The sequence below is a fragment of the Centropristis striata genome, chromosome 8 (genome assembly GCF_030273125.1).
Source record: "Centropristis striata isolate RG_2023a ecotype Rhode Island chromosome 8, C.striata_1.0, whole genome shotgun sequence".
Lineage (NCBI taxonomy): Eukaryota > Metazoa > Chordata > Actinopteri > Perciformes > Serranidae > Centropristis > Centropristis striata.
The window spans coordinates 24,181,412-24,201,784 of record NC_081524.1 but is presented as its reverse complement, the minus strand read 5'-3'; the positions used below and the strand labels follow the sequence as shown (position 1 = coordinate 24,201,784).

Sequence of the window (20,373 nt, the reverse complement as noted above, 5' to 3'; positions counted from 1 at the left end):
GTTATAATATAATTATATAATAGAATATAATTGTATATTAATTTAACATTAGTATAACGTTAATGTACATTAGTCCTAAAATACATACGTATACATATACAAACGTTAAGGACCAGTTTTATGGTTCATGTTTTTATCTTTATTGTCTTACTTTTGGGTCCTGAGCTACTGTCTGACAACCTCTGCACCAAATCAGTCCTGTTCACCATCCTTAAAAGGCTCCTGGTCGTTTTCACAGACTGTTGGCCGTAGGTCAGCACCAGTGAAAACACCATGTCCTGCCTGTCTGCTATCTGTGGCAGTCTCAATGGGATATCTGAGAAACGTCTGTTAAAGGGATCCTGATAATAGAGGACATCCCTGAACTCTTTAAGCTCCCAGTCATTCAATTCTTTCAATGTTTCCAAAAGCAGCTCAATGACAGACGCCATCACTTCCACCTGGTAAATACAAAGAAAACGTTCATTAGGCAAAAGTGTTATTTCAGAGCTGGGACAATTACTATTATTTTTGTTCTCATCTCATCAATGTCTGTGTTTGAACAACATCAACATGTGGATGAGTTAAGAGAACACACATCATATCCTACCAGGGAATGATGCCACTGATTTTTCCAACAAACTGCTTGTATATGTAATCATTTCATAAACTACATCAAAGTGATATACTTTCAAGTATTTTATTAAACATTATTATTATTATTATTATTATTATTATTATTATTATCATTATTTTACTGCCTGGGTGTAACTCTTTTGAAGACTACTAATATATATATATATATATATATATTAACTAAAAATATTGTATAATTATTCTATACAATATTTTTAGTTTTGTCTTGGTCGTTTGTTTGTATTTGTATTTTATACTTTATATATATTTTTTTATCTTTACTGTATTCAATTTTTATTATTCTATTTTTATTACCTTAATCTATTTTTACTCTGTACTTGTGCTTCTGCAACACCTGAATTAATCAATCAATAAATTAATATCTTATCTTAGGGCCGGGACTCAATTAAAAAAATTAATCTAGGGCGTCCCGGTGGCTCACACCGGTAGAGCGCTAACCATGTATGCCGTGTGCTGCGGCGGAGCCGGGTTCGAATCCGGCCTCAGCTCCCTTTGCCGCATGTCTTCCCCTCTATCACCCCCTTTCTATCTCTCACTATCAATAAAGCAACAAAATGCCAAAAAAATAAATAAAAATAAATTATTAATCTAATTAATTAGAGGCTTTGTAATTAATTAATCGAAATTAATCGCATATAAATATTTGACCTGAGAACAGTGAGAAATAATTTTTTTCTCATGGATTTTTAGTATACCATTGAATAATGACTGAATACATAAGCTTAAGCAACAAAAATATTGTTTTGTTTTTTTTCAAGTCCAACAGACCAGTGCAATTTTTGCCATTAAGTGTAGCAATAGCATATTTAGAAATATAGTACATTTCAGAAATTCAGGTAGCCTATAGGTAGGTAGACCTTCTGTAAACTAGAATACTTTGGTTTTTTTAAGTAAAACACAATCGCTAGCTACCACACTAGCCACTAGCTGCTATTTGTTTTGCATTGAGGTGATACTTGAGGCTCGATGTGCTGCAGTGATATTCCTTGTGAATTCCTTGTTGCATAACTTGCACACAACTATGCGTGCATCCGTTCGTTTTTTGTAACAAAATTTCCCATCCACGGGGTCAACCAAAGCGGTCTCATCAGCTTCTTCGTTCATGTTCACTGTGGTTTGTTGTTGTCTGAACTCAGGAACGCTAATTGGTGCTCCAGTATAATCGCTCCGCCTGAAACTCATCCAGTGTGAAACGTTCCGTGGTGCAAAAATAAGTGTGATTAAAATGCATCAATATTTTTAACGCGTTCATTTTTGTGTAATTAATTAATCTTAATTAACGCGGCCCTAATATATATATATATATATATATATATATCCATAGAGGCAGATATAACATATGTTCATGATATCATTGGTAAATAAAAGTGATGCTTAATATCTCTAGTGTAAATTATATGAATCATCAGCTCAGTTCTGTGAGAAAACTGATGAAGAATGGTTTGTATCATGAATAATAATGTTCAGGATGAAAAACATTCTAAACTTCATCGACTGAATAAAAGCTCTGGCGTGTAAAGTCAGAGGGATGTGACATTACTCACTCTTTGGATCAGTGGAGGCCGCTGTTTCTCTGAGGAGACAAGGAATAGAAGAACACCTATTACAAATGTATTAACTTTTATATAACCAAGCTTGTGACTGGAAGGACAAATTTGGATGGGTCAAATTAAAAGACCAGAACAAGGCCTTAAATCCCAACAAGTCCAGAGGAGAAAATCAGTGGCCAACAGGTCAGACTGTGGCTGCACTGAGCAGCTTCTAGGTGTGAATGTGATGAATACTGTACAAACATACATGATCATGATGCAAAAGATTTCATCCCACAATGACACTCAACTAGCCTTATTAATAATATTTAGAACTACTTTAAGATTTTCTGACAATGTTCAATTGATTTAGATGCATTTGTGATGGCAACATACACAAATATAAAAGAACAGATCTTTTTTTTTTTACCCCAAGCCTACATATTTAATTTCTATAATAAAATCGATATTTTCACACATCCCCATCTTCTCTGCCTTACCTTTGGTTCCTGGGCTGATGTCGGATAATCTCTGCTCCAGATCAGTCCTCTTCATCTTCTTTAAAACCCTTTTGGTCAACTCCACACACTCTGCACTGTTCGTCTCCACCAGCAGCTCCACTATGTCTGCCTTGTTGGCTGCTTTCAGTCGACTTCTTGAGATGGATGGGAAATCTTTCTCATATTCAATGACTGACTTGAATTCATGAAGCTCCTCTGAACTCAAATCATTCAAAGTTTCAGTTAGCACCTTCTTGGCCGCCATTGTTTCTACCTGAAAAATAAAAAGCACATTGTGAATCACTGTGAATCTTTACTGAAAGATTAATTATTATATATACAAGCGCAGCACATAGTGCTACTATTCTACAGCCTGTGGACGCCCCATCACCTGGAGCCTTTCTTTTATCTCCGTCTGTCTCAGTGCAGAAAGTCTAAGTGAACTAACGTTAATGGTCGGACTCTGAGAAAATACCGAGGTCCGGACCCCGGTGACCTCAATGTGAGAAAAAAGTCACGGTTTGACGGATTTTAAACGTCTTCAAATTTGAGTAAAAGTTAACGTTGTAGACACAGAAACGTTGGCAAAGTGTTGAGAGTAACTTCCCGGAGCTGCTGTCTCTGGAGGCATGAGGAAGCAGAACCGGTAACGTGAAATATTGAGTAAAAACTACCGTTTTGTAAACAACTCGGAGCTTCATTGTTAGAGCTGAAATAAATCCGCGCATTCGTGTTTAATAGCTGCTGTTCATCACGTTTGTTGACGGACATTAACGCTGATATTATATATATTTTATACAGTCTATGGTTGAACGTTGAACAGTCAGAAACGGAACCAAACTCACCAGGCGTTTCTTTCTCTCTGTGTCCGTCTGCTTTTTGTTTTCAACATCTGTGAACTTTTGAAAACAAGGGAGGTTTTAAATCCAGCCACATTTCAAGTCGAGTTCAGTTTACAGTAAGTGGACCCACAATCTTTCCTCCTCTAACAACGCCCACTTTACTGACCGTTAACTGACAAGCAGCAGCGCACCCCAACCTAAGAACAGCGCCGGGTGTTTGACATAGCGGCGAAACGGTGGTATTGCATTTTACATGTAACATAACGCGATGCCTCTTTCTGGGACCAGAAAACGTAATTACTGATAGCCACCAGCGCTAAAATAAAGAGTTTGAGCTGCTTTATTTAAGGGTGTCGGTACAGACTCATCAAAATTGTGAACAATAGATACAAACATTCAATCTCAGTATGTGCAATTAATGGTTGCACCCAGGGCCAGATTAACACTTTGTGGTACCCTGGGCAACAATATTCAAGGGCCCCATCATCACGGCCCCAGAATCACCATAATCTGGCAAAATACAGAATAAATTACAGTAAATAGAAAATTTCCTCTATGGAAATTTTGAAAGGGCCACGGGGGCTACTGCCGGTGTGTGTACACTATGATGAGACTCTTCAGAGATTTCAAACTATGCCCTTTAACCTCAAAATGTGTGTGTGTGTGTGTGTGTGTGTGTGTGTGTGAGAGAGAAACATGTATGTGGAGGAGTGTGCGCGCATACGCGCGCATTTGTGTGTGTGTGTGTGTGTGTGTAGCGAAAATTGCATAAAGTTACGTGTGTGTGTGTGTGTGTGTGTGTGTAATTAAAATCACATAAAGTTACCTGTGTGTGTAATTAAAATCACAAAGTGACCTGTGTGTGCGTGTTTGAAGCAGGTGTATGCATGTGTGAGGAGTGTGCGCACTTACGCATGTGTGTGTGTGTGTGTATCTGTAACTGTAATCACATCAAAGATCAAAGGCAATCAGATCAAAGCAATCAACAGAATCAACTTAATCACCTGTTAAAGTTCCGAAAGAGTGACAGCAGCCAGAGGTGGACTGAAATTTCTGGCCTCGAACATAAAGCATTTTTGGCAAAACCATAATACCTATCATTGATCCGACTTCACTTTGAGCGTCCCGAGTTCTTCCTGAACGTCTACATATGATTTTTTCTGAGAAAAATTAAAAAATAGCTTTGTTAGAGCGATCTAAAAATAACTGTTACTTCTTGCTTTTGCCTAAATCTTCCTGCGTTTTTAATATGGGAGCCAATGAGGCTGTTGATGCGTGTTGGTGGCACATCTGGGCGTCGTACGCCCAAACTATAACTCTGACAGCTTTACCAGAGGATTGTGAGTGAGAAGACAAATTTTCCTACATTTCTATGTATAAATTATTTCTGTAGAGTGGAATTTGCGGCCTGGAGCGCAGTTTTAAAATTTATTTTTTGTAAATTTTTTCTCTCCCTCTACACTCTGGCGATGATGTCAAACACTGTGACACGAACATTCCGTGCAATACACACCCATTATAATCTCAGAATTTCTCCAAAAATGATTATGGTCATTGAACAGGGATTGATAAAAAACTATATGACCTATCGAAACGTGGATCAATACACCGATACACAAGACTTGTGTCTACTGTTTAAAGTTTAAATGGAGTCTCTAGGTGAAATTATGCCGGAGAAGTAGACGTTTAAAAATCTCCAATTATTGTTATTTTTCGCTCATTTTTTGTTGGCCGTCCCATTCATTTCAACGCAAAATTTTGGGCAGTTTTTCGCGACTAATGTCGAATTTTCATATTCTGTAGAGAAAAGTAATAGCACACAGATCCCAATCAAACCGCACATTACCCAGTTACCCATATGGTTAATCCGGCCTTGGTTGCACTGTGTTCATTTAAAAAAAAATCTTCAGTGTCTCTTTTTTTTTTTTTACAATGCTGTAAATAGCAACAAAGACTGAACTAAACCATTCTTCAAAGACATGACAAGAAAAATGTTCATAAACAAATAATTTAAAATGAATCATACGACTAGATTTTTTTGCATTACACCATTATTCTTGCTTCATGTATTGTTTTTTAGGCCACTTCATTTGAGTCAAAGACTAAGAACATTAAATAATAATAATCAGAGAAATGTATTATAGATTTTGAAATAGAGAACATTTTTGAATGACCCTCAAACGGTAAAAAAGTTTACAGCTGCTTTTAAATTCAAATGCAACATAGATGTTCTTGTCTTGCATCTTTCAACAACAAGTGCTTGATGTAAGACAAATATAAAATAGACATTTTAATTTAAAAAAATCACATTTCATAAAAATAGAATAAACATCGGACTTAAAACAAAACATCAATACATTGCATGTCATTCACGCTCAACAAATCTTTCTTTATGAAATTATTTGAACCTTAAAAATTGAAGGGAAACAGGCATCATAAAAACAAAAGATTTTGATGCCGTCAGAAACACCATGTTTCATAAATACTATACAATAACTTTACACTTCTGTTTGAAGTTTGAATGAAAATAATTTTAAAAAACTTGCAGTGTCTTTACATGATTGAAGAAAATTTTTAAGTATTGTTGCCAAAAGATAAAAACCTGAATCCAGCCTCAGTTTTTGGTTTGTATCATAGTTTATCAGTTCAAGTTGAGGATGATTTTCAACCAGCATGTGTTGTGTTGTGCTGTGCTGTGTCAGCGAGATGTTCACTTAGTGGATCCTTGCAGAAGAGTGTTCATTCACAGATTTTCTCTGAGGACAAAGGACATTTAAAAAAATCGGTGACATCACATCATCATCACTTGCTTTAAAGAAAATACTCCAAAGCTTAATTGAAAAGAAATGTGAGGTCAATAGTCATGCTTGTTAATTGATAAACATGATAACATGATAAACAGGTATAATGTTCATCATTTTAGTTCAGCATGAAATTTGCTTTAGCATCAAACACAAAGTACAGCTGAGGTTGATGGGAATGTGTATCGTTTCAACTAAATGACTGGACAAATTTACATTTTGACCAGATGATGGCACCTTAGAAAAAGTTGAGGGATCAGCAAAGTGATCGCAATCCAGCATGAACATCTTCTTCAAAAGTTATGGACTGTGGAATGGAGAAAAAAAGGATGTTTTGCAAAATCAATGAAACAAAAACAGTTCATCCTCTAGTGCAAATGGACTTCGTAAAATCTGAAGAAAGATGTGGTGTTCATGAGAATGGGACAGATTTGAGGTCACAGTGACCATGATCTTTGACCACCAAAATCCAATCAGTTAATCCCTGTATCCAAGTCAACGTCATGATGGCACAAGAGGAGAAGGCAGAGGATCACCAAAATATTATATTTTAATAAATAATAATATATCTTTTTCTCATTATATTTCATCCTCTGGAAACCAGATTTTTTAATACAAAACGTGGACACCTGGAGCCATTAACAGCCTACTACTGGTGTAGTGCCAGAATGATGTTTATGTTGCATGTTATTATAGCTTAATGTTCAGAATGTGTTTGGAGGATGAGAATGTGTTTACAGTTCTGCTGAAAAGTCTAAGTGAGATCTGCAAATTGTGTTTTACCATGTGAAATGGTTAAAGGTATTGTCTCAAAGTTTTCTGCAAGCAGACTTTAAGGGTGCAAGTCCTCACTCAGTCTGTCGATAACTCCACAGCCGCCTGATGAGCTCCGGTTCCTTTAGTCTGTCAAAGTTCTCATTTTACAGGTTCTCCAACATGTCTGCTAAATACTTTTTTATGGTTTTGGGAGCCATTTCTCACCAAGATATCCCAGACTGCCGTGTCCTTTTTCGCCAGATCAGATCAAGGAAAAATGTTTCCTCGTAAAAAAATAAAAATAAAATAAAGATTGCCGCCGGAAATGTTATGCTCAATACAGATACACACACACACACACGTATTTTCTACATGAATTGTTCAGTCTATAAAATGTTTATTTTTATGTGAAAAAATAGCATTTACAATTTCTCAGAGCCCACACTGATGACATTAATTATCTTGTTTCATCTGACTGACAGACCAAAAATGAAAAAAGATAAAATAAAATAAATGAAATAAAGCAGCAAATAAAACACACTGCATTTTAAAAGTTAAGACTCAGAGAAGCCAAAACAATTAAATAAATTAATTCATTATGCTAATTAATACATTGTCAAATGGCACTTTATCTTTTGTGCATTTCATCTGAAATATGTTTTATCAGGAAACCAACAGTTAACTTAAAACAACAAACAACCTCTTCTGTTTGTGTAAATATTCACTTTTCTTGTGGAATCAGCATGATTTTCTATTGTGTTTTGAAACAGCACTTTTTCTTCAGCATCAGAATCTTTCAACATATTTGACATAAATGAACGGTCCAACCTACAGGTATAGTTAAAACTCGTGGATTTAGATAAAATCCCAACGTTAAAAATAAGACTCATTCTATTTATTTTTTGTTGGGTAAAAACATTACGTGTCTGGTGAGAAAGTTCAATTATTAAATGATTGTCCAATTAAAATGTGCTAAGTCAGGATTCAAACCATACATGAAAAATCCTCTCATTAAAAATGTATCTCCCCATTCTATATGAATTTAAATTAATTTAACTGTCAAATTAGGGGGAAGTAGCTCTGTTTGAACATAAATGGAAAAAAGCTAATTTTTCTTTTTTAGAAAACTCAATGGAATCATAAAATGTACATCGTTTTTTTTGGAGGTAGGCTGTAATCTAAATTGTTACCTTCACATTTAGATCAAACATAGTGTAAATACTGGAGTTATAGTGCATTCTTTTGTAGACTAATGGAATATGTACTAATACGTATATGTGGGGAGCAAGATGTGAAGTTACGGAATAAGGGATAAGGGGCTTTAAGTTATCTTTTAATTCCAGCGACACAGGTTGGATTCCAGCCCTGGCTCAGCAGGGACAACTCACAGTGCTTTAGTTTACGTCCCATACAAGACATCTCACACCTTTAACAATAGAATAGGTATCCAAAAATAAAATTAAAATAAAGTTACCCCTTTCCTTAAAAAAATCACATCTTGTTCCCCAGTGCCAGTATCTACTATGTACTACATAATGATACAATATAAAAAAAATAAGTTTATATATATGCATACATATATTTTTACATACATATATATATATATGTATGTAAAAATATATGTATGTATATATATATATGTGTGTGTGTGTGTGTGTGTGTATATATATATATATACATATGTATGTATATATAGGAAGAATGACACCATAACTGCAGAGCAATTGTAATAACAATTGTCTGTTATGTATAGCGTAACCAAAAAAGATTCCACTACATTATTCACTTCTCAAGCTCCTGAATGAGAAGTGGCTCATTTTTCACAAGGATTTTGTAGACGATGTCCTTGCAGGTTTCACCGGCTTTCAGGGGACCAGAGTAAAGTGCCCTCATCTTGTCCTCATCTGTACATTTCGCACAGATTTCTGCATAAACCCCTTGTTGGATGACTTTTTTGTCGAGGAGATCATCCAAAATGGCTGCAAGGTTGCTCACTCTCTCGATCAGTTTCAATCGATGTTTATCCACAAAGTGCTCCCCTGAGGCTTAAGGGGGAGAAAAGTAAAGTGACTTCATAATATCCGGTTTCTTTAAAAACAAAAACACCATAAACAGCTGTCAAGCTCAAATGGTTTGTCGCTGTTTGAATTGGACCGTTAATTTAAAACTCAATTGGCTTAATCTCAAGGTACACAACCCTGATTCCCAAAACGTTGGGATGTTGTCTAAAACATTAAACTTTTGTTAACATTGGGAGACAGGGCTAATGTGCTGCATTCATGTTGTTTCAGAATAGTCGGAAAAATGTTTTCCTCATCATCCCGATCATCTCACTGAAAAGTTTATCTTGAAAAATCTAGCAACCAATTGCCTTCTAAAGGGTAAGTAAACATAGTATAATCAGTATATAATATATATTAGTCTTTAGTGATCTTTACTTCAACAGTTCTGTTTGTTTAAGCAACTGAACAAATATTTTTTTTATTTAATTAATTTTGTAAAAAAAATTCTGCTTAAAATAGCAAGTGAAATTGACTTGTTCTGTCTAAGTTAATCATATTTCTCTCCTTTTACCCCTATTTGTAAAAGCATGGCTTTAAATTTTTTTAATTTTTTTGTGCGTCTGTCTCAGAGCAGACTGAGTTTTTACACTCTAAAAAAAGAAATAACATTTCTGCTGAAAATAAATAATTTGAAATGTCTTACCTTTTACAGGGCCTGTGCTTTGATATTCTTCTGTCAAAAAAAAGAGACAAGAAAATATGAATGTAGCTCATTTACTGCCTTTATCCAACAGTAGACATTTGCTTCACCGGCGATGGATAATCAGTTCATTAAATTAAATTAAATTTACCTTTTAGAATTTTCTCAGTCCTTTACCTTTAGATTTTCTCAATCTTTCTCAGTCTTTTCTCAGTCAATTTTCAGCTGGAGCACAAGGTCTTTGTCTGGATTCTCAATAAACAATTTGTAGAAGTTGGGCTCCATGCTTTGATATATGAGCTGTAATGATTGAAAAGGAATAAAAATATGAATGAGGGGAAGAAGTTAGACCCTGATTGAGAGTGTGCCAAAAAAAAATTATTTTCTTCCTCAAGTTTCAAATAAGTTTAAGAAAATTGCAATATGCAATAAAAGTGGCAATATTATTACTTATACTCCAGAATAAAATAAACATTTCAGGCTCAAAAGGGGATAATGATTTCAGATGGATTTTAATATATTTTTTATTGCCTGTAGCCACAGACGATTTTAGGATCTCACAATTATAGTTGCTGGACCGGGTATTTTAGAGGAAGAAGATGATAACGCTAATTTCTGAATCACAGTTAAATCTTCAAATTTCAATTCTAAACATACATCAGAAGCCATTTCTTTGCCATCCAAATGTGCTGTAAGGATGAGCCAATCATTCATCTTCAGAGGCTTCTTTGGATGTTGCAATGGGATTTCTTCATATCCAAAGGAGTTTTTCTTCTTGTCCAATTCCTTCAAAATAAAATAAAATAGTTGTCTGTGTTGTTCATTCATCAAATTATTTGTGTGGCCATTCTGTGTCTGATTATGATCGGTGTTGGTGACAGTAAAATATTAAATAACCTCTTTCAGAGCAGGGTCAGGTGGGATCAGGTAAACATGGAGTTTGAGGAATGGTCTGTTGGTCTTGTGTACGAACACCCTGCAGTCTATTTCCACTGACCAGCCACGTTTCACCAGGACCATTTTCAGAGAGAAAGTTGGCTCACACAGCTTGACATGGAACGATGGGACCTCAGACACTTTTTCCACAGTAACTCCACAGTCATCTATGTGCAGGACTGCAAACTTGTCTAATATTGTAAGGTTGTCGTCTGTAAAATGATACATTTATTTTTATTTTTCAGCACACAAAATTAGTAGAAGGATCACACCAGGTTTTGTACACATGCAACTAGAAATAAAAAATTCAATTTTCTTTTCTTCATGTTGACTTACCGATGCAGATCCAGTGAGGCAGGAACACAACATCTAACTTCCCAGCAATGACCTTGACGTCCATAAGGGGCCCTGCAGGCATGTACTGTATGCTTTCAATCTTCTCCATATGATACTTCGAAGAGCAATACTCCCTGGTCTGGAGAGGGGAGACCACAGAAGGCCGAATGAAAATCCCGTGTGAGAATCTCTGTAAGTCATAACAAGGAAAAATGTTTGTGCTAACAAGTTTGTTAGTAGGTCAGGGCAAGGCCTGGTTTCGGCAGCAAGCAACCAGGTGGCATGACGTGCCGTTGTATGCATTAAAACTGGCGAATGAACGATCAAGAAGGCGGGACTTCCTGGAAGAAATCGACCAGCATGTTTTGTAAACAAATGTTAGTATTTTAATGGGTTCCAGGGAGGGAGTCGTGGTTCAGACTTCACGAACTGAAACACGTCTGTTTGTATTCAGGGACATGAGTTAATTTTGAACCCGGAGATCTCTGTAAAGTGCACAATTTTTGACGTATTGTAATAAAACTTTTGTTAAACTGAGAAACTTGGACGTTCTCCAGCTCTTCATTTCCCCATCAAAGAATGCGCAGAAAAATGGTGAGGTTTTTTCTGTTGGTGACAGATTTTTTCTGTCGGTGACAGATTATCAATTTTCAAGGTTTCCTCATGCAATTTTTCTAACAATACGTTCCTGCAATTTTTTATATTTCACATTGGAAAGAAACGAAGCAAGCAGCACAAGCAGATTTGTTTTCTTTCTCTTACCTTTGAGTCCTGAGCTGGGCTCTGACAGCCTGTGCATCAGATCAATCCTGTTCATTTTCTTTACAACGTCCACGGTTAAGTCAAAAGACTGTTGGCCAAAGGTATCCAACATCTGATCGACTAATTCTGCCCTTTCTCCGGTGAGTCTTATCGGTGACATGCGGGATAAAAGATTCTTCAACATGACAGTCTCCTCCAGGATCCACTTGAATTTCTTGAGCTCTTTGTCACTCAAATCATTCAGAGTTTCCAAAAGCAGCTGTTTAACAGCTGACATTGTTGCTACCTGAAATAATCAGTACAATTATATGACATATTAAATTCACCAGGACAATTATAAATTACTCTTTTCATCTTATCAGTGTTGATGTAGACGTTTTCGCTGGATCAAAGAGCTAATGATCTATTTGGTGATTGGTGGACTGATTAAAGTATATTTTCACATTTTTTAATTGATTAGTAAGTTGGCCAAAAGACGATTCCCCTTCAACACTATAAACAGTCTTTAAAATAAATAACATTGAAATTAATCATAGGCTCATAGAAAACATTTTCATTATTTAATGTTTTATATTTAGTTTGCTGCTTTGAAGAATGGTTCATTTGTGATGGGTACACTTGTATTAAGTCAGACTTATGTGGCGCTACTCACTCCCTGGATCAGTGCAGGTCGGTGTCCATCTGAGTGTTTCTCTGGAGGAGAAAAGAGGTAAAAGTGACTGATCTAACATCTGAAAATGAACGTTATTATAATGCTTAATGTTTTTTTCTTCTTTTAAAATACACAAAACGACACTTAAACCACCTTCTTTTCTGCCCCGTGTACCAAAATATTTTTAACATATTTATTGGTTAATAACCAATTTACACGTCTTAATTTCTCTACATGGTGAATCTTTCATTATAATGTTCAGAGAAGAATCACTTTACACAGCTTATAAAACATATAAGACAAGTTAACGACAAATTTCCTGATTTCAGTGTTTTGTTTTGATTGTCTTACCTTTGGGTGCTGAGCTCCTGTCTGACAACCTCTGCACCAGATCAGTCCTCTTCATCTTCTTTAAAACCTCCTCGGTTGTCTCCACAGACTGTTGTCCGTCAGTCTGCACCAGTAAAAACACTATGTCGTGCCTGTGTTTTATCTCTGGCAGCATCAATGAACTGGATGAGAGTCGTTCGTCGAAGTCGGTTTCACGCAAAAGGATCAACTTGAAATTCTCGAGCTCATCGTCTGTCAAAGCAGCCAGTGTTTCCAAAAGCAGCTCTATAACAGACGCCATCGTGTCCACCTGGTAAATTGAAGGAAATATTCATAGAACAAAAGCATAATCTCTCAGCCTTACATTTTCTCTGATCAGCAGTCCAAACAATTAGTTGTTTTTACTTTAGTTTAAAGTCAGACATTTCTTACTTTCTGGATCAGTGCAGGCCAATGTTCATCCACACTGTGTTTCTCTGAAGAGAAAGGAAATACAAATGAACGATTTAATGTCACACTTTATAATCAGACTGTTGAGACTATAAAAAGTCTAATAGCAAGAATTTATTTTACTGAATTGAATGAACGCATAATTTACTTTAAAACAATAATAACAATAACATAATAAATTCTGAAATGTTAATAAAAATAACAACTACTTTGAGTAACTGTTTTCTTAGCAGAGGAATAGTATTTGTTGCAGTTTTCATAGTGCACCTACCTCTCTCTGCAGTTTTCACACTAAATGCTTCAGCTGATGATCCTGCAGCTGCAACACATTTAATAACAATTTATATTCTAATAATAAATGCATTGTATGCCATGGAGTCCTGGAAAAAAATGCCTTTATTATTCCTGTCAGGTGTGTGTACTGAAGGCAAGAGGAAACCATGGTTAAAAAGACCAGAGAGTTAAGTCCGAATTCAACGCCAAAATCGATTAAACTGAGTGAGAAAACACGGTAATCATCGACCTTATACCAATTCTCTCTCGCTCAGTTTCCAGTGGAGCATCTTATGAGTCTAATCAAAGCCATACAAAAATAAAATTCAACAGATTCATGAGGTATTATGTAGAAAATATTGGCTATATTCCTAAAGGGCCATATACAATACAAGTGTACACATTTCTCATACAATTGAGACGGTGTTTGTTAAGTGTTCATTTTTGCTGTCCTAGCAGACCCACATGTTTTTGCATTGCTTGATAGTAAAAACTGCACTACATTTCCCTCCCACATTTAACCATGCACATTTATGAATAATGACATATGAATGTGACAGTTGTCTTCTTGATCTTACCTTCGTGTCCTGAGCTGCTCAGCCTTTGGACCAGATCAGTCCTGTTCATGTTCATGAAAACCTCCTTCACCACCTCCACAGACTGCTGACCGCACACCTCCACCATTAAATCTACCGGTCGGTCTGCCCTTCTTAGAAACTTCAGTTGTATCTCTGACGTGAGAGAAATCCTCCTCTGGAAGAACATGAACTCCAGCAACCACTGGAATGTTTCTAGCTCCTCGTAACTCAAATCATTGAGTGTTTCTGAAAGCAGCTCTTTCACAGCCGCCATTGTTGCCACCTGTAAAATGACAAGTGCGTGTAAATTGAGAAAATGTTAATGTTTTAAGATGCACTTTTCTGCAACATCCCAGCTACTGATATATTTGGTAATTATCTGTTTGTCAGAGATGATGATGATCCTCTTTTCCTTCTACTTCTACTATATCTATAATCTGACTAAGGCTTTATTAAATTCTATTTACAGGCTGAAACTCGAAAACTGAGATGAGCCACCTGATCTTAACAAGGGTGTTGTGGATGAAGTCACTGTGCAGTTGAAACAGTTGGCAGCACAATTATACTTTCTCTATTTCATGTTTAGCATCTTGAAAGGTTGTTTTAGCTACACAAATTTGATGATAATAACATTATGGAGCATAGATTGATCTCAGCTTTGCTTCTGTGTCAATTTAAAATCATGATCTTGGTTTAATTTACTGTCTTTCATTTTTATATGATTTTAAACCTGCATCTTATCAAATAAATGCTGATCTGATAGACATATCATCACTTACTTTGTGGATCAGTGCAGACAGGTGTTCATCCACAGAGTGTTCCTCTGATGAGAAAGAAAGGAGAGAAAAAAGAATGATTGACATCAGGCAATACGTCTTTGTCAAAAAACACACAATACAAAGAATCTCAACAATTGAAAAATTGATCAGACATGTTTCCCTTTTTTTAAATATATTTTTTAAACATATTTAGTCATACTATATATGATATTGTAAATTAATATAATAATATGAATATGAATATGTTAATATAATATATATTAGTCCTGAAATATATATTTTCACATTAGATGATTAAAAATGTCACTGTTATGACTGTGGTCATTATTATAGTTATTATTAGCAAACTGCATTTGTATGTGTGCCCTGTGTCTTTGTTTTCCTTTTTTATATGCAGATCAGGTTTTCCATAGCCGCGGTGTGATTGGTGGAAAGGTTCCACGGATTGGCTGCAGCTGCTGGTATAAAGGGAGCCAAGATGGCGGCCGCAGGCATTTCCTCATCCTCCTCGTCTCCCAACCGGTTCACACATTCGTTTGAGTTAACTTGTGGTTTTGGATATAATTCCCTTGTTTGAGCAGTAAGGGTGGGTTGCCAGGTTTTGTTTCTGGTTTTCCTGTTTAAGTAGGTAGAGAGGTAAGACTTTGTAACTTTTGTTTTCTCAGGTAAATTTCTTATTTTTAAGACAGGACTGTTTTGTTTGTTATTTTGGCTTTAGTCCACTCGTAAGTTGAAGAATATATTTGTATTTACCTAAGTTCTCATTGTAAATAAATATTTAATATTTAATATATACATATCTTTGTTTGTGGCTACTTGGTAGGTGGGGAAAATGGGGCCTTTTCATGTTTTCATTTCTTATTGTTTAAAATGTAAAGAGGAAAAAATATACATACATACACTTATGATACAAATGTTAAGGACCAGTTTTATGGTTTTTTACATGTTTTTATCTTTATTGTCTTACTTTTGGGTCCTGAGCTGCTGTCTGACAACCTCTGCACCAAATCAGTCCTGTTCATCTCTATTAAAATGTTCCTGGTCGTCTCCACAGACTGTTGGCCGTCAGTCAGCACCAGTGAAAACACCACGTCCTGCCTGTCTGCTATCAGTGGCAGTCTCAATGAGATATCTGAGAAACGTCTGTTAAAGGGATTCTGGAGGACATCCTTGAACTCTTCAAGCTCCCGGTCATTTAAATCTTTCAGTGTTTCCAAAAGCAGCTCAATGACAGACGCCATTGTTTCCACCTGATAAATACAAAGAAAATGTTCATGAGGCAAAAGTGCAATTTCACAGCTGGGATAATTACTTTTACTTTATCACATCTCATCAATGTCTGTTTTTGACATGTGGATGACTTAACAGAGCATACATCACATCCCACCAGGTAATGATGCCATTGATTTGTCCGACAAACTGCTTCTAAATGTATACATTTCTGAAACAAACAAAAACTTCATAATCATTCTGATTTGACAACAGGGTGGCTGCTTTACCAGTTCCCTTTTTTCTGCTTAAAACAAAAGTAAAACAACTAGAAAAAAATAAATAAAAAAAATACACCTTTTCTATGTTTGAATTTTTTTTAAATGTCTCTCTTAGAAAAACAGTCAAGAAGAACACTATATTTTTCCATAGAGTTAAATATAACAATAACATTATGGTCATTAACATTGATGCTTAATATCTTTTGTGTACAATATGTGGCTTCATCAGTTCAGTTCTGTGATAAAACTGAGAATTAATGGTTTGTATCATCAATTTAATGTTGGAGATGAAAAGAAATTCTAAACTGGCGTGTAAAGTCAGTGATGTGACATTACTCAGTCTTTGGATCAGTGGAGGCTGCTTTTTTCTCTGAGGAAACAAGAAATGGAAGCTATAAGGAATTTATTAACATTTATATAAGTAAGCTTGTGACTGGAAGCTAGCTGGTTCAATACCCGGCCCGGCAGCATAAACCTGGGTGGGAAAAATGAAAGACCGGAACAAGAACACACACACACACACACACACACACACACACACACACACACACACACACACACACACACACACACACACACACACACACACACAGCAAAATATTTGATCATACAATAACACTCGAATACCCTTATCAGTCACATAATGATATTTAGAATTACTTTCAGATATTTTAACAATGTTGAATTGCTTTAGATGTATTTGTATTTGCTATTGCATAATAAAAATCCATATTTTCACACATCCCTGTCTTCTCTGCCTTACCTTTGGTTCCTGGGCTGATGTCTGATAATCTCTGCTCCAGATCAGTCCTCTTCATCTTCTTTAAAACCCTTTTGGTCAACTCCACACACTCTGCACTGTTCGTCTCCACCAGCAGCTCCACTATGTCTGCCTTGTTGGCTGCTTTCAGTCGACTTCTTGAGATGGATGGGAAATCTTTCTCATATTCAATGAGTGACTTGAATTCCTCAAGCTCCTCTGAACTCAAATCATTCAAAGTTTCAGTTAGCACCTGCTGGGCCGCCATTGTTTCTACCTGGAAGATAAAAAAGAACACATCACAAAACAGTGGTTCTCTACTACAGACCATTGAGAGAGTTCCAGGGGGCCCCCAGAAAAACAGGGAAAGGTTTATTATCACTATTTGTCACTATTTATCCAATTTAAAGAAAAGTCCTGAGAGTAAGGGTTCAGCATTAACTTGTGCTCTGGTGGCCTGTGTCAACACCTTATTATCTCTCTTGAGAATGTGTCCTGGGAATGCAGCTTCGGGGTTGTCAATGTTGTTACGTTTCACACTATGGACGCCGAATGCATTTTATTAACAATGAAGGTAAGATGTTAATCCCGCTGAATGTAAGATGTTAATGTTGGACTGTTGTTGTAAGCAAACAAAGCTAGCCGAATCTCCTATCTACTGTGGATAATATTGTGGTATAAGTTAACACGTCATCACAGGCACCTATAAATGAAAAGAAAGCATGAAAATATACGAATGTTTGCAAGATTGGTTACAGCTGGATTCGAATTCACCACAGCAAAAATCACTTCATTCATGAGCCATCACCTCTACATCATGAGCTACTGAAGCACACTTAATTTCTGTCTTAGTAAAATGTCTACTAGAGTGACCAGGGCAACATTTTGTTTTGGACTGATCTAAAACAAAGTGTTATCTTGGGCTGCACTTTGAAAAATTCCCGAACATAATATCGTTTCTCCGTTTCTCTCTCTCTCTCTCTCTCTCTCTCTCTCTCTCTCTCTCTGTCTCAATTCAATTCAATTCAATTGGCTTTATTGGCATGACGTAACACTGTACATATTGCCAAAGCAAGCGTCAGAAAAAAAAAGATAACAGTAAGGAAAGCAATATTTACAATAAATTATTATAATTATATTATTCATTTTAAAGGAATTAAGAAAAGAAAAACTAATAACAATAACATATATATCACATATAACACATATAATATCTCTCTCTCTCTCTCTCTCTCTCTCTCCTACTTTGCCCCATGGTCTTGGAATAATCTGGGACATTTTAAAGCAGTTCAAACGGTCCATGTTACTGAAAAGTGCAATTGTTTTACCTGAGCTGGATTCAGTACCTTTCTGTATGTATAATGTGTGTATTGCCTATTTTTATTTTTTTGCTGATTTTACTATATTCCCGGTAAAATAAAGGTAAAATAAAAAATAAAAAAAAATACTGTCAGCGCTCCTTCTCGCCTCGGGTGTATCTTGTAAAAAAAATTGAACATTTATAGTTCAACAATGTCATAATCAGGATGGAGCAGTTCAGTTCAGTCGCCAACATTTATCACCGGAGAGCAAGTAGGCTATAAAAGAATAGAGTAAGTTACACGACTTTTGCTAAATTGATAAAAGAAAATATTTTGACATTAGCGACTGTACAGTTAATCAAACACTCGTACAAAGTAGGAATAAAGCCGCGATGGGCCCTCAGAAAGTCGAGGAAATGTTGGACTTTAAGCTTAAAAACATCTACCATCGAGACGAGATCAAGCTAAAACAAAATGTTACCTGGACGCTGCCGTAGGCCACTTGATGAATGTATTGGTGCAGATAATAATACGCACTCAGGAGCACAAGTAGTTTACAGCGTGTAGAAATCAGATTGTGCGATTTTTGTTTTTGCTGTTGTTTGAATCCAGCTTTTATTACTTGCTGTCCTGTGCTAAATGTTGGTGATTAGCAACTGAATTGCTCCATCCTGATTATGACATTGTACATGAAAAGCATGGAAATAATGAGCGTCAGTGTCTCCTCCGGTTCTGCCCCAATAGAAACATTTCCAATCAGCTCCTCTGACTGGGACAGAACTCTACTAACTGTAAATAAGTGTATATATATATATATATATATATATATATATATATATATATATATATATATATATACGTTTTTATGTTAAATGTTATTAATATTAATATTCTAATAATTATATGTAATATAATTATTATTTAATTATAATATTCTAATAATAATTATAAAAAAATAATATTCTAATATTAATATCTAATATTAATTTCTCTCCAGTATAATAACAATAATATTTGCATATTATATAGGCTATAGGCTCTATAAATCACAGATGTATAAATGAAATATTCCATCCTCACCAGGAGTTGAATGGTACACTGCTACTCTGCTGATCTCTCACTGATCTCCTTTGGTGAAACTAGCCTGCCAAACAAAACCAGTTGGTTTTGTTGCGCCTGTTGGACGAGACATTCCTCTTCTTTTGGAATTTAAATTAATTTAAAACATTGCTTTCCTCATGCAACCGAAACGCTGTGGAAAAGTTTAAGTGCTCCAAATTCAAAATATTCAGTGAACTTGTGTGAGTTTGGAGAGATATGAACATTTGATGAATCACAAGTGAACCCTGTGGTAAGACGACATATACCTGGGATCTGCGCTCGTTTCTACGCTCGTTTGATAAATGAGGGCCATTGGGAAAGAGAAAGTGCACATTTTAAAACTCTATTACATGATTTAATTTGCACCATATGCATTTATAGTATACAGTACAACTACTCTAAGACTAATTCACTCATAATATAACAACTACACACATCAATCAGAAGATGTTATTAAGAATGTACATTTCCAAAACATAAAATATTTTTGAATAGCCCTCCAAAAGGCAACTTACTCTTATTGATTGTTGTTTTTTTTCACTAAAAGATTATAAAACAATCTTTTAGTGAAACATGTCTGTGACATAAATCGTTTTTTGTTTTGTTTTTTCGCTTAAAAATGCATTATATATTGGGGGAAAACCCCTCACCACAATGATAAACAGGACAAAGGAAGCACAACAAAGTGTTTTTTTTTTTTAAATGTTTTCTCACATTTTGTTTTTATTCTAAATGGTATGATATGTGACCAGTGCCTACAAAACCCCATGTCCAGAAGCAGTTCTCATCACACTCCAATGTCTAAAGTCTAAAAAGTAATATAAAATTGAACTTTATCAATATTATTTCTTAACAAAG

General features: G+C 35.6%; 2 protein-coding genes across 3 annotated transcripts in view; both read right to left on the bottom strand.

Moving 5' to 3' along the window:
* Nucleotides 1-18,976, bottom strand: part of LOC131976736 (uncharacterized) — a 54,706-nt gene extending 35,730 nt beyond the window's left edge. Inside the window, exons 1-4 of the mRNA XM_059339890.1 lie at nucleotides 18,896-18,976; nucleotides 17,117-17,390; nucleotides 2,181-2,209; nucleotides 152-440 (exon numbers count right to left, since the gene is read on the bottom strand). Of these exons, the coding sequence (XP_059195873.1) occupies nucleotides 152-440; nucleotides 2,181-2,209; nucleotides 17,117-17,381 (583 nt within the window). The 5' untranslated portion in view covers nucleotides 17,382-17,390; nucleotides 18,896-18,976. The remainder of the gene's footprint in view (nucleotides 1-151; nucleotides 441-2,180; nucleotides 2,210-17,116; nucleotides 17,391-18,895) is intronic.
* LOC131975959 (uncharacterized) lies at nucleotides 9,005-16,355 on the bottom strand. Of its 2 annotated transcripts, XM_059338802.1 has the most exons (14): nucleotides 15,831-16,355; nucleotides 14,864-14,907; nucleotides 14,085-14,367; nucleotides 13,505-13,552; nucleotides 13,216-13,259; nucleotides 12,805-13,093; nucleotides 12,454-12,494; nucleotides 11,802-12,087; nucleotides 11,040-11,178; nucleotides 10,665-10,915; nucleotides 10,425-10,553; nucleotides 9,945-10,067; nucleotides 9,771-9,800; nucleotides 9,005-9,109 (listed from the first exon to the last, which is right to left on the bottom strand). In XM_059338802.1, the coding sequence occupies exons 1-9, from the start codon at nucleotides 16,102-16,104 to the stop codon at nucleotides 11,135-11,137; spliced, it is 1,353 nt and encodes a 450-aa protein (XP_059194785.1). In that variant the 5' UTR covers nucleotides 16,105-16,355; the 3' UTR covers nucleotides 9,005-9,109; nucleotides 9,771-9,800; nucleotides 9,945-10,067; nucleotides 10,425-10,553; nucleotides 10,665-10,915; nucleotides 11,040-11,134. The 2 variants fall into 2 exon arrangements, with proteins under 2 accessions (XP_059194785.1, XP_059194784.1); XM_059338801.1 differs by lacking the exons at nucleotides 9,005-9,109; nucleotides 9,771-9,800; nucleotides 9,945-10,067; nucleotides 10,425-10,553; nucleotides 10,665-10,915 and having other exon boundaries at nucleotides 11,160-12,087.
* Nucleotides 18,977-20,373: the final 1,397 nt, after the last annotated feature.